At 44.4% G+C, this 17,485-nt stretch overlaps 2 protein-coding genes across 4 annotated transcripts in view; both read left to right on the top strand.

The window, feature by feature from the left end:
* The window catches only part of LOC118770184 (G1/S-specific cyclin-D2), a 169,985-nt gene extending 168,258 nt beyond the window's left edge, over positions 1-1,727 (top strand). For all 3 annotated transcript variants that reach the window (XM_036517705.1, XM_036517704.1, XM_036517703.1), the window contains exon 5: positions 1,364-1,727. In XM_036517705.1, the coding sequence (XP_036373598.1) occupies positions 1,364-1,537 (174 nt within the window). In that variant the 3' untranslated portion in view covers positions 1,538-1,727. The remainder of the gene's footprint in view (positions 1-1,363) is intronic.
* Positions 1,728-8,927: 7,200 nt separating this feature from the next.
* Positions 8,928-14,918, top strand: LOC118770549 (probable fructose-2,6-bisphosphatase TIGAR A). Its single transcript, XM_036518289.1, has 6 exons — positions 8,928-9,043; positions 10,021-10,058; positions 11,204-11,325; positions 11,843-11,920; positions 12,263-12,373; positions 13,394-14,918. Exons 1-6 carry the CDS (start codon positions 9,012-9,014, stop codon positions 13,805-13,807), a joined length of 795 nt encoding a protein of 264 aa, XP_036374182.1. The 5' UTR covers positions 8,928-9,011; the 3' UTR covers positions 13,808-14,918.
* The last annotated feature ends 2,567 nt before the right edge of the window (positions 14,919-17,485 follow it).

Genomic DNA, 17,485 nt, shown 5'->3' with positions numbered 1-17,485 from the left:
TTCCCATCCCTACAGCAAGAGCTCCACCCTGAACCTCAGTCAGGCCACAGCTCTGTAACTCTCACCTCCCTCCCAAACACAAGCATAGTCCTCCTCTTCCCAGTTACTGATTTTTCCCCGTTTTGTTTCCTCTCCTCTCGTCCCACCATAGTGGCTGAGATTGTGGGGGCGTAGGCTCTTGAGGGGGCCTCTCGCTTCCCCCCCCCGGTCACTCTTTGAAGCTGTAACCGGAGCTCTGTGGGTCTCAGGTGGAACCCCCTGCAGGCAACGCCTGGCTCTCGTTAAAGAACACCTCCCTCGCGTTCCCATGAGATGTGGATGTAATTAACATAGTTTCGGGTAATACCTGTGTTTTTAACGGTCGTCAAGGCTACTGGCTGTGTGAGGAAGGCTCGGCTCCAGCCCGCTGACGTCATGCCTGGACCGCCGGCAGACCGCGGAGGCGGGGGGGGGGGGTCATCCAATACCTGCACCCCCTTCCCCACAGGCCCCGTCCAGCCCTAGGAATAGTGCCCAGTCGCCGGACTACCTAATATCTCCCTCTGCTGCCGCGGCCTGATGCGGAGATGAAGGATTAGTTTCATCAGCAATTGCACTGCAATAACTCCAGAACGGTCCGTTGGAGCCAGATGGATTTTTATCCGTGGGATTGACTGAGCCGGGGCCGTAATTTACATTTCGGGGACTCTGTTATGTCACGAGTCGTAACTTGCTGCATTATGTCATGGCCGTTTCCCCCTTCCTTGCCTTTTTCCCTGCTCTGGTCTCCAGGAACAGCTTGGATTCCGCCTGCCTTCTTAGAAAACTCCCTGGGTCTCTGTGAGACACTTCTGTGTCTCATCCAGAGCGCAGGAGCAGGTGTGCTCTGCTGTCTGAAGTCCCATAATTTCTTTCAGACCCGCTGACCTGTCAGTATTCGAGAATGTAGCGTTCCCATTGGATGCTGCAGCGGTGACCTCACTGTGTTGCTGGGCTGTGTGCAAGAGTGGAGGAGCTAGTAGGAGGTTTAAGTGCTGTATGTGTGAGGGAAGTCAGACGTCTCCCAGACATACATTACATTACATTATTGCCATTTAGCAGACACTCTTATCCAGAGCAACTTACTTAGGTTACCATTAGGGTAGCATTTTTACATGTTATCAATTTATACAGCTGAATATTTACTGAGGCAACTGTGGGTTAAGTACCTTGCCCAAGGGCACAGCAGCAGCGCCCCAGCAGGGACTCAATCCTTTCGGTTTCGAGCCCTGCTCCTTACCACTATACTACACCGCCACCCACTATACCCCGCTACCCTCATGCAGCTTTTGACAGCGCGGGCGTGTTGCAGGGACAGAGGTGACTCTGTATGTCTCCGCTGCAGGACTGCTTGAAGGAGTGTCAGGAGCAGATCGAGAGGGTGCTGGTGAGCAGTCTGCGGGAGGGCCGGCGGCAGCAGCAGCAGCAGCAGCAGGAGCAGGCTGGGCCCAGGAGCAAGGCCCTGGACGAGCTGGACCAGTCCAGCACCCCAACAGACGTTCGGGACATCGACCTGTGAGCCCCGCGTGGGAGCGTCCGCACCGCACCGCACCGGGACAAGTCCTCAAACCAATCAAAACCAGAAAAAAAAAACAACAAAAAAACGAAAACAAGAAAAAAAGAAAAAAACAAAAAACCCCAACAACAAAGTGCTTGCTAGTATTGTCTAGAAAGATGTTCTTGTTTTTTGTTTTTGTGTTATGAAGCCTGCTCCCATATATCTTCCAAAAATACAAGCTATTTTAGATTATGAAATAAATATTTTTAAAAATTTTAAATTGAAATGAAAAAAAGATGTATGGTGCCTCAGATTTACAGAAGGGAAACCTATCATATTTTGCATACTTGCTGTTTATTGATTGTATATCCATAACAAAGGTATATTTAAGAAGAAAAATATGATAAACTCAAGAAAAATATGATAAGCTCACAAAAAAAAGCTTTTGGAAATTGTGGGCAAACCATTCAAGGCTTGCATTTGTGGGATGAAAACAGTAGCAAATTTTTTTTTTTTTTTTTTTGTTTTTGTTTTTTTTTTTTTTTTTCCGGTGCAAGGCGTGCATGCCTGGGAGCTGAAGCACGCATACTGGGTTTCCATTGGGTGAAAATGGGATAGCTCCGCCCCACCACCCGGGCTGAATAACGTGCATAGGGGCCATGTGTTTGTGTGTGGGAGTCTGTGAGCCTGACCGGGAGGGCTTGCAGCTGGAGGAACTTTACATAGCAATGCTCTGAGAGAAGGACAGGAAAGGTCCTTCAGCCAGGGAGGCCGCCGAGTGTGAAAACGTTTAACAATGCAGCAGCGGGCAGTAGTAAAGAATCAAGTCTGTCGTTATTATAATTATTATAATAATTATTGTCTATTATTATTATTATTATTGTCTATTATTATTATTATTATTATTATTATTATTTTCTCTTGGATTCTATTTTCATAATTCCGTCACAGTGAATGCTTTCAACGCATAGACATCAATAAGCTTAACTTTTTTCTGTTGTCAGGAAATGGCTGCTTCCTTTGTGCGTGTCTGCGTGCGTGAGTCGTGTCTGCGTGCGTGAGTGTGTGCAGGCCTGCCTGTTTGTGTCCGTGTGACTGCGTGCGTGTGTGTATGTGTGTATGATTAGGTGGGGCTGGGCGTGGGGGGGAGGGTGGTGCACACAGCATTTAGAGGAACTGCAGGATGAAGGGAATTAGGGAAGGGGTGCTTGGTCCGCCTGCTTTGTAGTGTGCCTGTATCACGGCCTACTATTGATACGCTTCTATATTTGCCTGAAACTGGGAGAGGGCGGAGCCCGCTCAGTATGCAGGGGGGGGTGAGTAGGAGTAGGGGTGGGGAGCCCACAGAGACCATGTAAGATAAGGCTGTTTCTGAGGTGAGGGGCAGCAGCCATTGTGCCTGCAATTGACTAGGGCATGTGCTGAGGGTGGAGTATCGGTGTGTCGCGTTTTGTTGCCAATTTACCAAGCAGAGATTGCCATTTATTATATACAAGACAGCATATCTTTATTTTATTTTATTATTTGGTTTGTTTTGTTTTATCAGTTGCGGAGCGCCGTAACGGAGGAGGGTATCCCCAGAGGGGGGCGCTAGTGCCTCAGTAGTGGGAGAAAGGAGTTGCCGCGCTGTGGGTGACAGATGGACAGGTAGAGACAGACGCTGGGCGAGCCGGGCGTCAGTGGGTGGACAGGGTGAGAGAGCAGGAGTCTGGGTAAGCAGGTAGAGTGTAGTTGTGAGCTCGGAGTAGCGGGCGACTGGAGTTTTGGGGTGGAGAAGAGGAGTGTAGAGGAAGCGAGAGCATGCTGCTTTTGTGGGGGGAAAGACATTGAAGAGACGGTGGCTGGGAATAGGTGGAGGAAAAGGGCCAGAGTCCCCTTGCCATCAGATTATACCTTTCAATTCTGGGTTTGTGTGCATGTCCTCTGTCCATGAATCAAGCAGATTTAACACTGCCTGGTTATCAGAGTTGATTTGTTTTCTTTTTTTTCGTTGTTGTTTAAGTTCAACGCGGGAGCAGTTCGGAGTGGGGGAACACTTTGCGCCTCTATAGTTCCGTGTAGTAAGCATCTTCCCACCACTTGCTGTGTAACTCGTTTCAATAGAAAAGCACTTTGAAAACAAGCTCCCCAAGGGACAAATGAAGTGGTCAGCATAAGAGGGGACGTAGGGATGTCGTTTAATTTCTCCTTCGAGTTATTATTTTTTGTAGGGCTGGTTTCCCCGCATTAGGTGTTCCCATGGCAACAGCACGCAGGTGTTGGCGGTCATTCCTGACACCTGTGATAGAGGACATTCCAACCGAAAAACATTCCAAAAATGTCAGCTGGAGAGAGGTCAGACCATTTCATGTGTTATGTTAAAAAATGAAACAAGTCCACCATTAAAAATGCAAAATTAAAAAAGAGAAACAGGCAAAGTTTTGATTTATTGTTTTAGGTTGTTTGTTTGTGGTTTGTTTGTTTTTTTTTTTTTGATGTTTTATTTTTTTATTGATCAAATTATTAAAAAAATATTCATTTTACTTGAATTGTTGTCTGCTCCATCGCAAAATCACTTGGATAGAATACAATACAGAAAACCGTTACAGCAACTTTTGTTATTTGATAGTTTTTTTGTTTTTTTTTTTGCACATGTTCTGAGAGCAATTTGTGTTCTTTAAAAAAGACAGCTGTTCTATGCCAGAAGCCACCTTTTTAACAGACTTTTATTTAGCGTCTTGCCTCTTTGTCTGCTGTCACATCCTTTGTGCTGCGTCATGTTCCTAAGCCCTTGCTGGTCTAATGTCTGAGCAATCTGTCAGTGCTACCATATAGATACGCTGCTTCCAGTGGTTACATTGGCAGGGCTAGCAACAGGCCCTCCACACCAAGGAGCAATACTCACTGAGTTTTAAAGATCGCAAAATCGAGTAACGTTTTAGTCAGTGGTGTGTTCTTCGCCACCCACCCCCGTGTGTCACTGCGCGGCCTTTCTTCGCCTGCGCGCAGATCGTCCAGCTCGGCGCGATTTCTGTCGCGTCGCTCGGCGGCGTCCGCCTGTTCAGGGGCGGAGTCTGGCGACGGCCTCGCCAGACCGACACGTGGGCCTGCCTCCAAAAAAAAAGGCGTGGTTCTGGTGTGGAAATGCAGTGCGACAAGCTGTTGCAAGTGAACTTTGGTATGGAAGGCATTCCCCCAAAGCTCGGCGCAAGTTAGCTTAGCACAGGTTAGCTTAGTGCAAGTCAGCACAGTTAGTTAAGAGGCATAGCGGGTGGAGCGAACAGCACGTAAGCAGAGACGGGGGGGCCATCTGGCGTGCAGAATTCGAGGCCGGCTCAAAGAGACTGTCTCGTCTCTTGAATTTGGAGGGGTGGGTGGTGTTGCCTTGGTTTGTGTATGTCTGTGGATGGCAGCGTAGGAGGGGAAGTGTGGGGTTTAGCGTGTTATACGTTTTTTTGGTAGTAAACCAGCCCACTTGCGTTGTCCACACCAGCCTCATCAGAATGGCATCCTCTGCACACACCCCACCCTTGCCATTCATTGTAACGATGTTATTTTATTGTTTTACTGTTCTCTGGTCAGAAAATCAATTAAGATTTTGAAATTTCTTATTGAGGTGGCTTTGAGGTTTTAAAAATTGCTACGAACAGAAAAAAAATGAATGCGCAGTTTTGTCTTGTTTGTTAGTTTTTTTGTTTTTTTTTGTTTTAATTTTATGAATGGGTGAAATGTGGCGGGGTATAGATAATGTATTCCAAAGTGAAGAGGGCAGAAAGGAGTGATGACATCATCAAGTCTATTGTATTGAGTTTTTTTTTTTTTTTTTTTGCGCTGCTAAAAAGCTATGATTTTGTTTCATTCGTATACACAAAATAACATTACCTAGTTGTGATGTCACTTGAGTGTGCTGCTATTTTATAAACATTTTTACTATAATATAATTATTTTACTGCTTAAAAAAATACTGAATACTGAAGTAGATGGTAAAAGAAGAACCTGAATTGAGTATTCGACTGGAAATGCTCTCTGTACAGTTTGTTGAAATAGCATGTTTCTGTTATCTTTTTTTTTTCCTTTTTTCCCCCTCATTTCTTTTTCCTGTCACATTCTGCAAATGCGGTATTTCTACACCTCAGGATTACTGGACATAAAAAAAGAAAAGAAAAAATCAACGAAATACCCTGTCTTTCAATACCTCACAACTCTGCAGTTTTTTCAGGGAACCGGCAAAGTTGTAAGGCAAAGCAGAAGTCATTGTTCTGTTATGCAGTCAGCTGGTGGGGAAGGGTTTCCCCAGAGGAGGGTTCTGAGGGATGTGTGGCTCCCGCCTGGACTTAAACATAGCGGAGGGGGACAAGAACACTGATACACCCGTGGAACTTCATTGATCGATTTATGGGCATGAAAATATTTGTGGTAATCAGCGCTTATCATGTACATTGAGTAATGGTGCTAAAAGTGAGACAGTGGGAAGCTGTTGAGAAAGGGCAATATTAAGGGAAAATATGTGCACACATATGTTCACATATTTTCATTTCATTTTTCCTGTGAAGACTACAGTCTACAGGCTACAGTGTAAACCCATCAAATTGACATACTGAAGGGTCGGTGAATTGGGATCAGTCATACTTTATTTGGTGAGCGGTCCATTTAGCTTTCACTAAATGAAAAATGAGGCGGCCTTGCTTGAATTCTGTATAAGTTTTCGTGGTCAGGCCTGTCACTCGGACACATGAATGCACAAGGCTCTCAGTGGTGGTCAGACCAGTGAGTGTGTCCGCAGCACAATTATGACATCATCATCGTCCACCCATGAAGTTCTGAGAAGAACATGGATTTCACCTTCATTGCTCCCCTCCCCTATGAACCACATCATTGTACCTCAATAATGTCTGTTGCACAATCTCTGTTAAATAAACTTCTGCTTTAAAGAGTGTGACGCCATAAACGTTATTCTCACATCTGTTTTTTTTTTTTTTCCTTTTTCTTTGTTTTTAAATTAAAGTGATGAAAAAAAGTGAAGCGGTGTGTGGGGTGTAAATACAGTGAGGTGGGCTTTGCAGAGCGCTGTACTGATGAAGTGAGCAGCATGCTGGTCAGGGGAGGGAGGTGAGGAGGTGTTTGAGGGGGTGGTGGATGGAGGGGGGGGGTGTCAAATTTTAATACTTGTTGGGTGACCAGTAGGGACAGAATTTGTATTTTTCATAGTTGAAATACACAAGTTCATAAAACAGAACATCTGAAATTTTTTCTGCCTGGAAACCCCATAGAAACATGAAATTGCTGAACCCAGATACACGGGGGGGGGGGGGGGGGGACTTATAGTTTCTGTAAAAAAAAAAAAAAAGTAAAACAAACAAAAAAGAAACAGCACGGTTGATCATTTGTCATCTATATGTTTTCCATGGTTTCTGGGCAGATAGGACTTGCATGTTGCATATTGGTGATAGGTCAGTTCTTTGCAGCCCCCAACCAGGTGTTCTGTGTTTGATCACTCAGACACACGCCCCCAAAGTACCAGTATGGGGAATGGATGGTGTAGTATGTTAACAAGTCAGTTTCAGAGTTAGTGTTAAATTCAGTATTGACAAGTCTCTCTGTGATTAATCAGTTCTTTATCGACCTGTTTGAGGAGGATTCATTTTTTTTAAAGTGTTGTGAAGGATATAGGCATGCTGTACGGTCAATAAACTCACCATGAATGAAACACTATTCTTGTTTTATTTGCATGTGGTTGTCTTTCCCACAACAGTCTAGGTTTTATGGCTGGTTTGTTTCGCAAACACCCACCATGCTTTACCGCCCATGATGCAGGCACATTGGTACACTAGATAAGGCATGGTTTGTAATTATCACACAGTATCCAGAGTCCTTTAGCTTTGGTATTTTAATTTTTCTTCAGTTTTTTTATGATGTATGTGTATGCATCATGCATTTAGAAATGGCCTTAACTATATTACCACCACTATATTATATTATCTCCAGCTGTGTCAATTAAAATGATGCGTTGAATACATCATTCACATTTGCATCACAACATGGTTTCAGGCATCTCCCAACACATGCTTCACAGTATATTAAGGTCAAAGTCACCTGAAAGGGACATTAGTCATTTTTGCTGTTAACATCCAGTCAATGTAAACAATAAAAAAGACAATAAATTGTCATAGATATGTAAATATTGTTCATTCTTGTGAGGTTGATGTGGAGGAGGCTGAAATCTTTTTTTTATGATTGTGTAATTAACAACTATCAATTTCAAGAAAGGTCTCTTATCTGATTCCATTTTCACTTGAGGGTGACATTACTTTTGAGCACATCACATTAAATAATTATGACAAAGACATTGGCTTACATTAAATACATTTGCCAAAAACAGACATCAGACTGATCTCTTTTGTTACAATTTGAGAACACAAAGCTTTCAAAGGTAGTGCTGCTAAAATGCCATTAAACATCAGTATGAAATCTATGATGCTTTACAAATTCTATGATTTTGATTTGTCTATGATACACAAACCAAATCCCATGGTAGTTACGTCTGCCCCCATTTCTTTTCTTTTTTTTTACACAAATTTGTCTGCCGTCTTTGTCTAGCCCTACATCATCAGTTTTGAAACCACTGAAGAGCCTTCACGTATTCCCCGCAAAAATTGTTAAATGATTGTTTAAATGTCCAATAAGATCCTTCTCTTTCTATTTACTACTTTTCAGTGTTTGAGCCCATTCCTATCAATTCCCAATTGCATTCTCAATAGGTTAATTGTTTAATTGTCTGTGATTATAGTGGTCATTGTCTGTCTTAATTGTAATAGACCAGCTATTGATTGATGACCTAAACCCGCTTCATTAAGGATGGTTAAATATAGGTGTGTGACTGGTGATGAGCTTACTGCTGTCCAGCGGTGTGCTCAAGGCTGGTTCCTTTTGTTCCTGGTTTTTTTTAAATAAATTGTTTTTGTGAGTTGTGCTTTTTGTGTTTGTTTTTTCTGGACGCGTCGGCCAGCTTCTCTACAGTCACTGTAGACACATATTGCATTATGGAGGGGAGAATTGCCTGTATTCGCAATGCCTTTATTATTTGCATTATTATAAGTGAAGAGAACTTCTGCGTTAGCGGCCAATCACTTTGGAAAGCGTTCCTCCGTCATCAGTACGCGCGCCGTGGTACCTCATCAAAGATGTTTGAGTTTTCACAAGATAGGCTAATACCTCCATTAACTCGGAATTGTTTTATTTCCTTTGAGCAAATCCCCTATGCCCCTATCGCCCGCTGACGTGTCAGTAGATTGAACAAATTGTCGAGTATCAAACCTTATTGGGGGGGGGGGGGGCATTTCCGTTCATCTCCGTTCCGAGCGGAGCCCCATTATTCACGAAGGGAGTAGAGAATCTTTTTACGTTCACCATCTTTCGCCGCATACCATGCGAATGGGACCGGTGAACAGTTAGCGACCTACGATCGAGAGACAGGAAAGGTTACTGTAGCCAGCTACCTCACATATCAAGCACAGAAATGTTTACATTCGGCATAACAATAGTCCGGCAGTAAGTAGATCACATCTCCGTGTTGTGACTGTATCTGTGTAGTCTTGGCCTATTCCTTATTTCCGGACTGGGAGGTTTGCGGTCATTTCTGTCCGTTGAATGTCGGTGTGTCCGCGCACGTCAGCCTTGATAACGTGTGCCCGCTCTGCCTTTTAACGTTAACTAGCTAATAACATTGTAGGTGTAGATTGTACCTAGCTAATACCAAACCGATGTTATGTGTGCGAACTAATAGCGTGCGGTGCTGCTGAATGTGCTTAGGGATCCTACCATGATTTGCTAGTTCATAAGGTAGTGGATGGGTACGTTCAGTTTCCGTAGCATAACGCTGACTATAACATTAAGAGGCTAAGTATTCACTCTGTGTCCCGACAGTGTTTAGCCAAAAATGAAAGCTGGTACATGTGTTACAGTGAACGGGGCTAGCTATATGTTGGGTAAACCGGGTAAGCCGCTTCCGAAATCCTGTGGCCGCTAGCTATGTACCTGGTGTCGGATAGCCAATCTAAGTGTCGCCATGGCTACAGAAGTAGTTCTTGCCACTATACTGTAATAGTGGCGCTCTTCACACTATATTCGTCTGCAAGTTATTCAAGCCCAGTGCATGATTATTATTTTTTTTTATATTCTGGTTCGTCTTGCTTTTGATCAGGGAAGTGCTGTTAAACGTGAATCAATATGTGAACTGTTTGCTGTAGCAAGTGGGCCGTAATTCTGTTGGTCTCACCTTGCAAACTTCTAACTGGTGCGATTGCCTGTCAGCTGGTGTTCTGGAGAATACCGAAGCCCTACATACCGTTCCTTCGATGCGGCTTAGTAAACGTGGTGGGAAAGTGCTCTAGGATTTTGCTCTAACTTTGACGTGGGATGTGTTAAGCATTGTATATGTATTCAGCTCTGTCGGATGTCATGTGTTTATGTTATACGCAACTAACACGTGTTTAACCTGCAACGCACTCTCCTTTATTGATTTCTAGTGGCGAAACCCAGTACAATAAGGACAAGCTGCTTCAAGGTATAAATATTGCATGTTTCTATGTTTCAAGAAACCAATGTAATTATTCAGCCAGCATATACAATGATTTCAGTTTGATCCTCAAATATTAATTCATATCGCATATTCCTAGGTGTCGCACTTTCAAACATTAATATCCAGGTTCTTGAATAACATGTGGCTAGAGGTCACATTGGAATTTATTATTAGGTTCATGTTTAGATGGCCAAACAAGGAAATTCCAAAGAACGTTGTTAGCGAGAATTCTCAGAAATGTTACTTTGAATTCCTCATGCGGCTTAAACCAGATACCTATCAAGCTCCTCATTTTCCTGTTTGGATCTTCCCCCTTCTGTTGCATCACTGCAGGCGAACCCGGCTGACCTCACCATTACACATGAATCTGGAATATAATATCAGGAATATACGTTACATGCAGCCATCTACGATCAGACACCCACTCTGGTAGCGTGTGGGATGTCGTAGGTATACCACGGGCAGTTGCAGGGTTTAGAGAGTACCCACCAATGAGCTGCTGCAGTTTCCTCCAGCGGTGGTCCTGGGGTCAGACTGTGTAGAGCTTGCTGGTTTCTGGATCCAGCTGAGCTCTTTATTACTTCTGTTTGGTTAAACTGTTAATTGATTACTGATCCAGGTTCAACACCTCGTGGTGTGCAGGAGATTTGGAATTGTACATAATATGGCTGCAAAACCCTGTACTTGAGTTCATACCTGTCAGTGTGCAAGTGTGCGGTGTACGTCCAGTATTTAATCACGTGTATCAGATATAATAAGAAGCAGATGGAAGCAGAGCCAGCATTACACTTTGTGCCCCCAGGACTAAAGCTAGAGAACATACAGCTGCTGCTTTCCTGCGGCTCTAACAGGTACAAGTAAGATGGCTTCCTTAGTTGAGGCAATTAAGATGTGAGACAGAACAAAAACCAGAACAGCCAAAGGCAGGATGGTAATTGCCCAACCCTGTATGAGTTCCACTGATCGCATTCAGTGCAAACGTATAATGGTTAGAAAATAGTGTATACCATGGAGTCATGGGAAATTTCAGAGACCCAACAATCTAGGACTGGGTGGTCCCCACTTCATCTGTGTAGTTTAGTCCTAAATGTGGGCTAATTTGGGTGATGTTGCTGATCTTACCCCACCAGGTCAGGGTGTAGACCTGCCCCTGTCTGAGACGGGGGTGCAGCAGGCGGAGGCTGTGGGACACTACCTCAGGGACCTGAAGTTCACCAACTTGTTTGCCAGCGATCTGCAGCGGGCCAAACAGGTGAGGCCTGTGACTGACTGGTGGTGAAAGAGGGAGACAGTGTTGCTGTTGCAGGCTTTTTCTGTTACATGTTTGACATTTTTACATTGTTTTACTAGTAAAGCAAACATTTTTTTTTGTCACACATCATTAATCACACTTCTGAGTGGGTGGGGTGAGTGGGGGGGGGGGGGGGGGGGGGATGGGGGGCTTTGCACAGGTGAAAAACATTTCCCACTTCATTGTTTCAGCAGTGTATATTCAGTTATCGGAGATCACAGTGTGCTGCAGTGTTGCGTTGGTGATACTTGAATCAGAGATGCCTCCTTACACAATATAGCTTACAGTCCACATATTTGATATGTGCACTAAATATTTTTAGCATTTTTATTAAGGATATGTGTATTGTTAACAGAATTTGGATTCAATCAGTGCTCATTGCATGGGTTAAATTTCTGTTTGGATGCTCAGACAGTATTTCGCAGTTGGCTGGCTTTTGTCGCAGTTGGTCAGAGTCTGTTTCTCTGTTGTGTTTCAGACGGCAGATATCATTGTGAAGAACAATGTGCACTGCTCTGGCATGGCAATCGTCTCGGACCCCTTGCTCAAAGAGAGGGTGAGTGATATCAGCCCATGGGGAGGGGTGTTTCCACCTCCGCAAGACCTGAGGCAGGCTGTGTAAATACTGTTAGCTAGCTTATCTTCTCAACATGCTTCTGTGACGCAAATAAATGGCCATGTTCCTCATTGTTGTTTCCCAGCAATACCTTGGTGTGTGTGAGTGTGTATAGGGTGCTACATGTGTACAGCTGTAGGAATGTGATTTTATTGTCGTGTTGTATCATAAACAGCAATGGGGGGGTTTGTTAAAGTGTGTGTGTAGGAGTGTGGGCGCTTGCATGTGCATGTGTACACCTGAGGTTTCAGTCAGAGAGGGAAATCACTTGTTCCCGTGCAGAGTTTCGGGGTTGCCGAAGGAAGGCCGGTGGATGACCTGAAGAACATGGCGAAAGCTGCCGGTCAGTCTTGCCCCAGTTTCACGCCCCCTGGGGGGGAGACGCCAGAGCAGGTGAGCCAGCAATCCAGGGCAGAGAGTCAATTCACAGTCTCAGCTCTCTCTCTTCTCTCACCCCTCTGACAGTGAGCTTCAAACAAAACATGGAACTGATCTGAATTCTAATATCATTATGCCTTCTTTTAATCGTGGGCATACATGATTAACAAGCATGGCACTCTGAAAAAGGATCACCCCTTACCAGCTGAATAAGCTTTCACTATACAGTATTTAATGTGCTTGTTCTACCTTTCTTTGCCTCGCGTGAGGTTCATTTTTAAATGCTATGTTAATTTCCAGTTTTTGTTGTATTCAAAATTATTTAACATAAACCGACGTCTTTGTTATAATTGAAATTGTTTTGAAGTGACCTGAAGACATGATATGGTACCACACTCTACAAAGTCAAATAAAAACGAATGAACTGCTAAAGGGTGATCCTTATTTAAGGGTGTGCTATGAAGTACCTGAAAATAAATAAGGAACTGGTTTGACAAGCAATACCTCCAAGGAACACTAGGTGGTGATGTTACACCAAGAAAACCAGCTGCAAATCGTCTTGTCTTTGTCAAACTCATGTCTGTGATGTAAGTCTACAGATTTATAAAAGTAGGCTCCTTAATTCATAACAGCCTAAATGGAGCTGGCAACTGCTGTTGAAGAAGGGATAAAACCATCTGTATGTTGTTTAACAGTCTTAAGAGATCGCCACTCAGATGGAGAGCACCCAGCAAGAAAGCAGAGGATGGTCTTTTGACCGATGACTCAGTTTTCACCCAGCCAATCATAACTGGGGCTGCTGATGATGCGTTGCGTGCCATGTGACCCTGTTGAGTCACAGTAGGCGTAGACGTGCCGTAAGCAGGCGATGATCACAGGTGGGGACGTGTCTCGGAGCCGGAGCGAAGCTGCACTGCCTGGCTTGGATCTGGCTCATTAAGGTAGCGCGTGCTGAGTCCGGATGGAACCGGCTCTGGGCAGGTGTTTGTTTCGGGGGAAAGTGAGGGTAAAGAGCTGTCTGTGTGATCCGCCCAGGTGAAGCTTCGCATTCATGAGTTCATGGCGGCCCTGTACCGGCGCATGGCGGCCGACCACTGGCGGGACGGGGAGAGCGCCCCGGCCGGGGGGACCGCGTCGGGGGCGGGGTCCGGGACAGACGGGTGCCCCTGCGGCCAGCCTGACGACGGGCTCCACGGCGTCGCCGCCCATGCCCTGGTGGTCAGCCACGGCGCCTACATGCGCCTGGTGGTCCGCTACCTGGTGGAGGACCTGCACTGTTCTGTACCCCACAGTTTGAGGACCTCCCACTTGTTCTCCGCCTGTCCCAACACGGGGGTGTGCAGGTTCGTCTTCACCCTGAGGCGCGGCGACGGCGGACTTGCGCCCGCCTCCATCCACTGCGTCTTCGTCAACCGGAAGGACCACCTGAAGACCAAAGAGGGGAAATAGCAGAGGGGCGTGGGGCAGGGAGGGGGACCCAGAGCACAGAACTCAAAACGCCGCACCTGCACACAGGGCTGTGAACACCAACTTTTATCTCAAAACTTTTCCAGTTGTAATTCAGTACATACTTACCCCCCAAAAAATGAATGTTATCTGCTTTAAAACTTTTAACTGATGCATGGATAAAATTGCTGACCATTACAGAAAAGATAAAGTCATTTGAAATCAACAGGAGCTCTTCCATAGCTTAGCATATCTGTCATGAAGAATACGCAGCGCTGCTGTCTAATTAGCATGTGATCATCCCAGGATGGTAGATTCCTCCATGCATGAAATAACTCTAAGACACCAGTGAAACCACAGTGAAGCTTCAGCATTTCTTTGCGAGTCATTCAGAAATGCACTTTTTCCATGATCAAGCTGAAGCAGATCTTTATATAAAAAAGTTTTTCATTATAATAAAAAAAAAACAAAAAACAAAAATGCCCCTGCAGGTCTTTTTGAGGAGAGGCATTGTGGTTTTGCTCGGTATTACCAGGCAGTCAGGCCTTCCCTTTCGGCCTCACTGCCTTCAGAGAGATGGCCTCGCTCCCAGATGCAGGGCCTCCCTGGTCATTTCCTCTGTGGTGTACAGTGGTCATGTGCTCATGTTGGCTAAACACAGCGTATCGTTTCCAACCTGGTCGATCATTGTGTAGAAAACAAATCGATGGATCTTTTTTTTTTTTCCCTGAAGGTCCAGCATGTGGCAGTCCAGTGGGGCTCCGGGTTGCAAGTCTGTTTAATGAGATTGAGACGTAACTGCAAATGATCCGATCCGAATGTATTTACGATGCTGTGGTTTGTGATGACATGGCATTGTGGGGGGTGTGTGTGTGGGGGGGGGTTGGCTGTTCATAACTGATACTGTCCTCCTCTGAATGGCTGTTGCTTGTTGTTCCAGACTAGAGCACATCACAGGCCAATAGGGCACACTCCAGAAGAGAGAGCCATTTTGCATCCTAACAGCCACTGTACTACTCCCCACCCCATCCAAGGTTGTCTAGTCAATCAGTCAGTAGGCTAGTACAGTAGGCTCTGTCTGGTCACAGAAACGAGTCCTTAAGGCTGACTTGAGGGAGGGATTTTTGTTTTAGTTCCTCAGTCACATACCTCTTCTACAATGAAAACATTTGTAATTGCTGTAGGAAAAGTTGACGTGTACAGGGTATTACAATAAAAGTCATTTTTTAAAATTGTATCGTTTTAACTATTCTTTTAATCTTGAAAATTGTTTAAATGTAATAACAGTGTGAAGATGTTTCGCATCACTAAACATATTTGGTGTTTCCAAGCAGTGATGTAACACAGCATGGTTGAAATTTGACAAGTAGAAGAAATCGCATCTCACATTCTCACAGAGTACATAAAAAAACAGAAACTTGGCACAGAAGCTACTCAAATGAATTTGTCACTGGAGATGAGATCAGGTTTTTACTTTAGAATTTTAGTGCAGATAGACGTTCTGACGGCCTCATGCCTCCACTGTGACATCATGTGTCACGTGACAATCACCAAGCTGGTTTCGGGGTTCTCATGAACAGCAGGTTGCCAATTGCATTAAGACATCAAAATTCGACATACTGTATGTGGTCATTTCTGTTGCCCTGGTGATTAATAGTCTTCTTAAAGGCTGTAAAGGTGGATTTGCTTTTTTGAAACACATTTTGCGCTCAGGCTGTGATTGTGCTATGTCATTGTTTATACTTGGCGTTTCTGCTTTGACCTCAGTTCCCCTCAGCCTATTGCAGCTTGATTACTGCAGTCTGAAGCTCTTGTTTGGTCATCACTGATTGACTGTTGTGCGCCTGGCCTTTCTTTTTTTCGGCTCGCCTCTTACTATATTTATCCTGTGAAACTGTACATCCCCTCCGAAACTGTATGGTGGGGCACGTAGAAAAACTGCACTGTTGATGGTTTTATGAGGAATAAGTCACTTTTTCAAATTTGTGAAACAAACCAAAAGTATCCAGCTCTGAAGCGCGGCTGCACTACCAGACGAACACGTTTCTACACATTGACAGGTTCTTTTTTCTTCTCATGGTTGTACATTGACCATTTTCACTGTAGATGCTCTCATGGCTTCTTTTGGTTTTGTATTTGTTGTATTGCTGGGTGACATGGTCACGACTGAATGCACACAAACCATGCACACAGTTACCTAAACATGCAGAAATCCGTTAGTTAAAACCCTTTGACAAGCGCGGGGCAAAACTAATACTGGATCACAGACTTGCGGAGCCACTAATATTTTAAATGAATAGATATCCCCTCATTCAGCCTGAAGGACACTTAGGAAACATATATGAAAGCACTGTAATGTCTGTTTATTAAAAGCTAGGGTCTGTTAGTTTTAGAATGGGATGTTGATGTTGGACAATCGGAAGTGAAGACAAATGTGTGTGTTGCACCTACCTCCGCATGTGAGTTTTAGATCATTGCTGGTCCCACTGATGATGCAAAAGGAAAAGCTTTGTGTGGTGAAAGGGACGGATCTCATCCGAAAAGCTGGAGGGTGGAAGACTGTTGGTTTTCTTATCTCTACATTGATAAACAATGTGAAATGCTTGCATGTTACTAGTTAGTTTGTGAATGGAAGTTTGTGGGGGAAAAAAACTGACGACAGTGTGTACAAATCTGTCCTGGGACATCTGTTATGTGAAACGTTTAAATCTTTCGATGTCTAGGAGGCCATTGCGGGATTATAATGAGCCATGTCTGGCATTCAGCAAGCGATAGGCAAATGAGGCCTCATGAACCCCGAAATGAGTCAAGCTATTGTGATGTCACTGACTTGCTGTTTTGCACTGATTTGTACCAATCACAGTGGTCTGCTATGGAGCGTTAGGTCTTTTGATTGGTTAATACAGATCACTGTTCAACAGCATATGGTGGCTCCACCTGTTTTGAGATTCAAGAAGCCTCACTCTCATCACTACCTGTGGTTCATTGAATGCCTGAAGGTGCTCTGTCTTTTGTTTAGCGAGCTCAGTCTTACCTGGGTTCCAAATGTAATGTTGTTCTGTGAAGGATGCTCTCAATAGCAGTTTAGCTGCCCTGTTGGAAAGCTGGAGGCTAACAGTGTGATTCAGCCAGCCGTTATCATCCTGATTGCTGGTTCTCTTCTTAAACCCTCTGCACTGACTACATTGCACAGGTTAGAAGTGCTTGAGTGGTTTCTCAGAAAATCCACTTGCCCCTAATGGTGTCAGTTGTTGGTCTGGCAGGCTCAGTGTTTCATATTTCCACCACCCTTCCACCCACATGTTTCAGGTGGCTAAAAGTGGAGTACAGGTGTGAATTAGGACTACAGGTGTGGATTAGAGCTACAGGTGTGGATTAGGACTACAGGTGTGGATTAGGACTACAGGTGTGAATTAGGACTACAGGTGTGGATTAGGGCTAGCTGAATGTTTTTCCAGTTATTCATTGTTACCCATACCCGTTTCCCTCAGATAAAGATCATAACCTCACCTCTCTGAATATTCTTTGCTTCCCCCTGCCTTATCAATCAAATTGATTTTATAATTTTATTTCTATGGTGGTTTCATTGGTTGGTCTATCAATGCTGTGACAGTTTTGTTGGTTGGTCAACAGCCTTAGGTTGAAACACACTGGTGTTTTTTTTACTAATAAATATTGTTT

The sequence above is a fragment of the Megalops cyprinoides genome, chromosome 23 (assembly GCF_013368585.1).
Source record: "Megalops cyprinoides isolate fMegCyp1 chromosome 23, fMegCyp1.pri, whole genome shotgun sequence".
Taxonomy (NCBI): Eukaryota; Metazoa; Chordata; class Actinopteri; order Elopiformes; family Megalopidae; genus Megalops; species Megalops cyprinoides.
Note: the sequence above shows the minus strand (reverse complement) of the source record. Positions and strands in the feature narration are given on the sequence as shown.

Bases quoted from the DNA above. Each gene is read 5' to 3' on its own strand.
- LOC118770549 (XM_036518289.1), top strand. From the start codon at position 9,012: ATGTTTACATTCGGCATAACAATAGTCCGGCA. The intron at 10,059-11,203 runs GTATAAATATTG...TTACCCCACCAG, and splicing joins TAAGGACAAGCTGCTTCAAG to GTCAGGGTGTAGACCTGCCC. The intron at 11,326-11,842 runs GTGAGGCCTGTG...GTTGTGTTTCAG, and splicing joins ATCTGCAGCGGGCCAAACAG to ACGGCAGATATCATTGTGAA.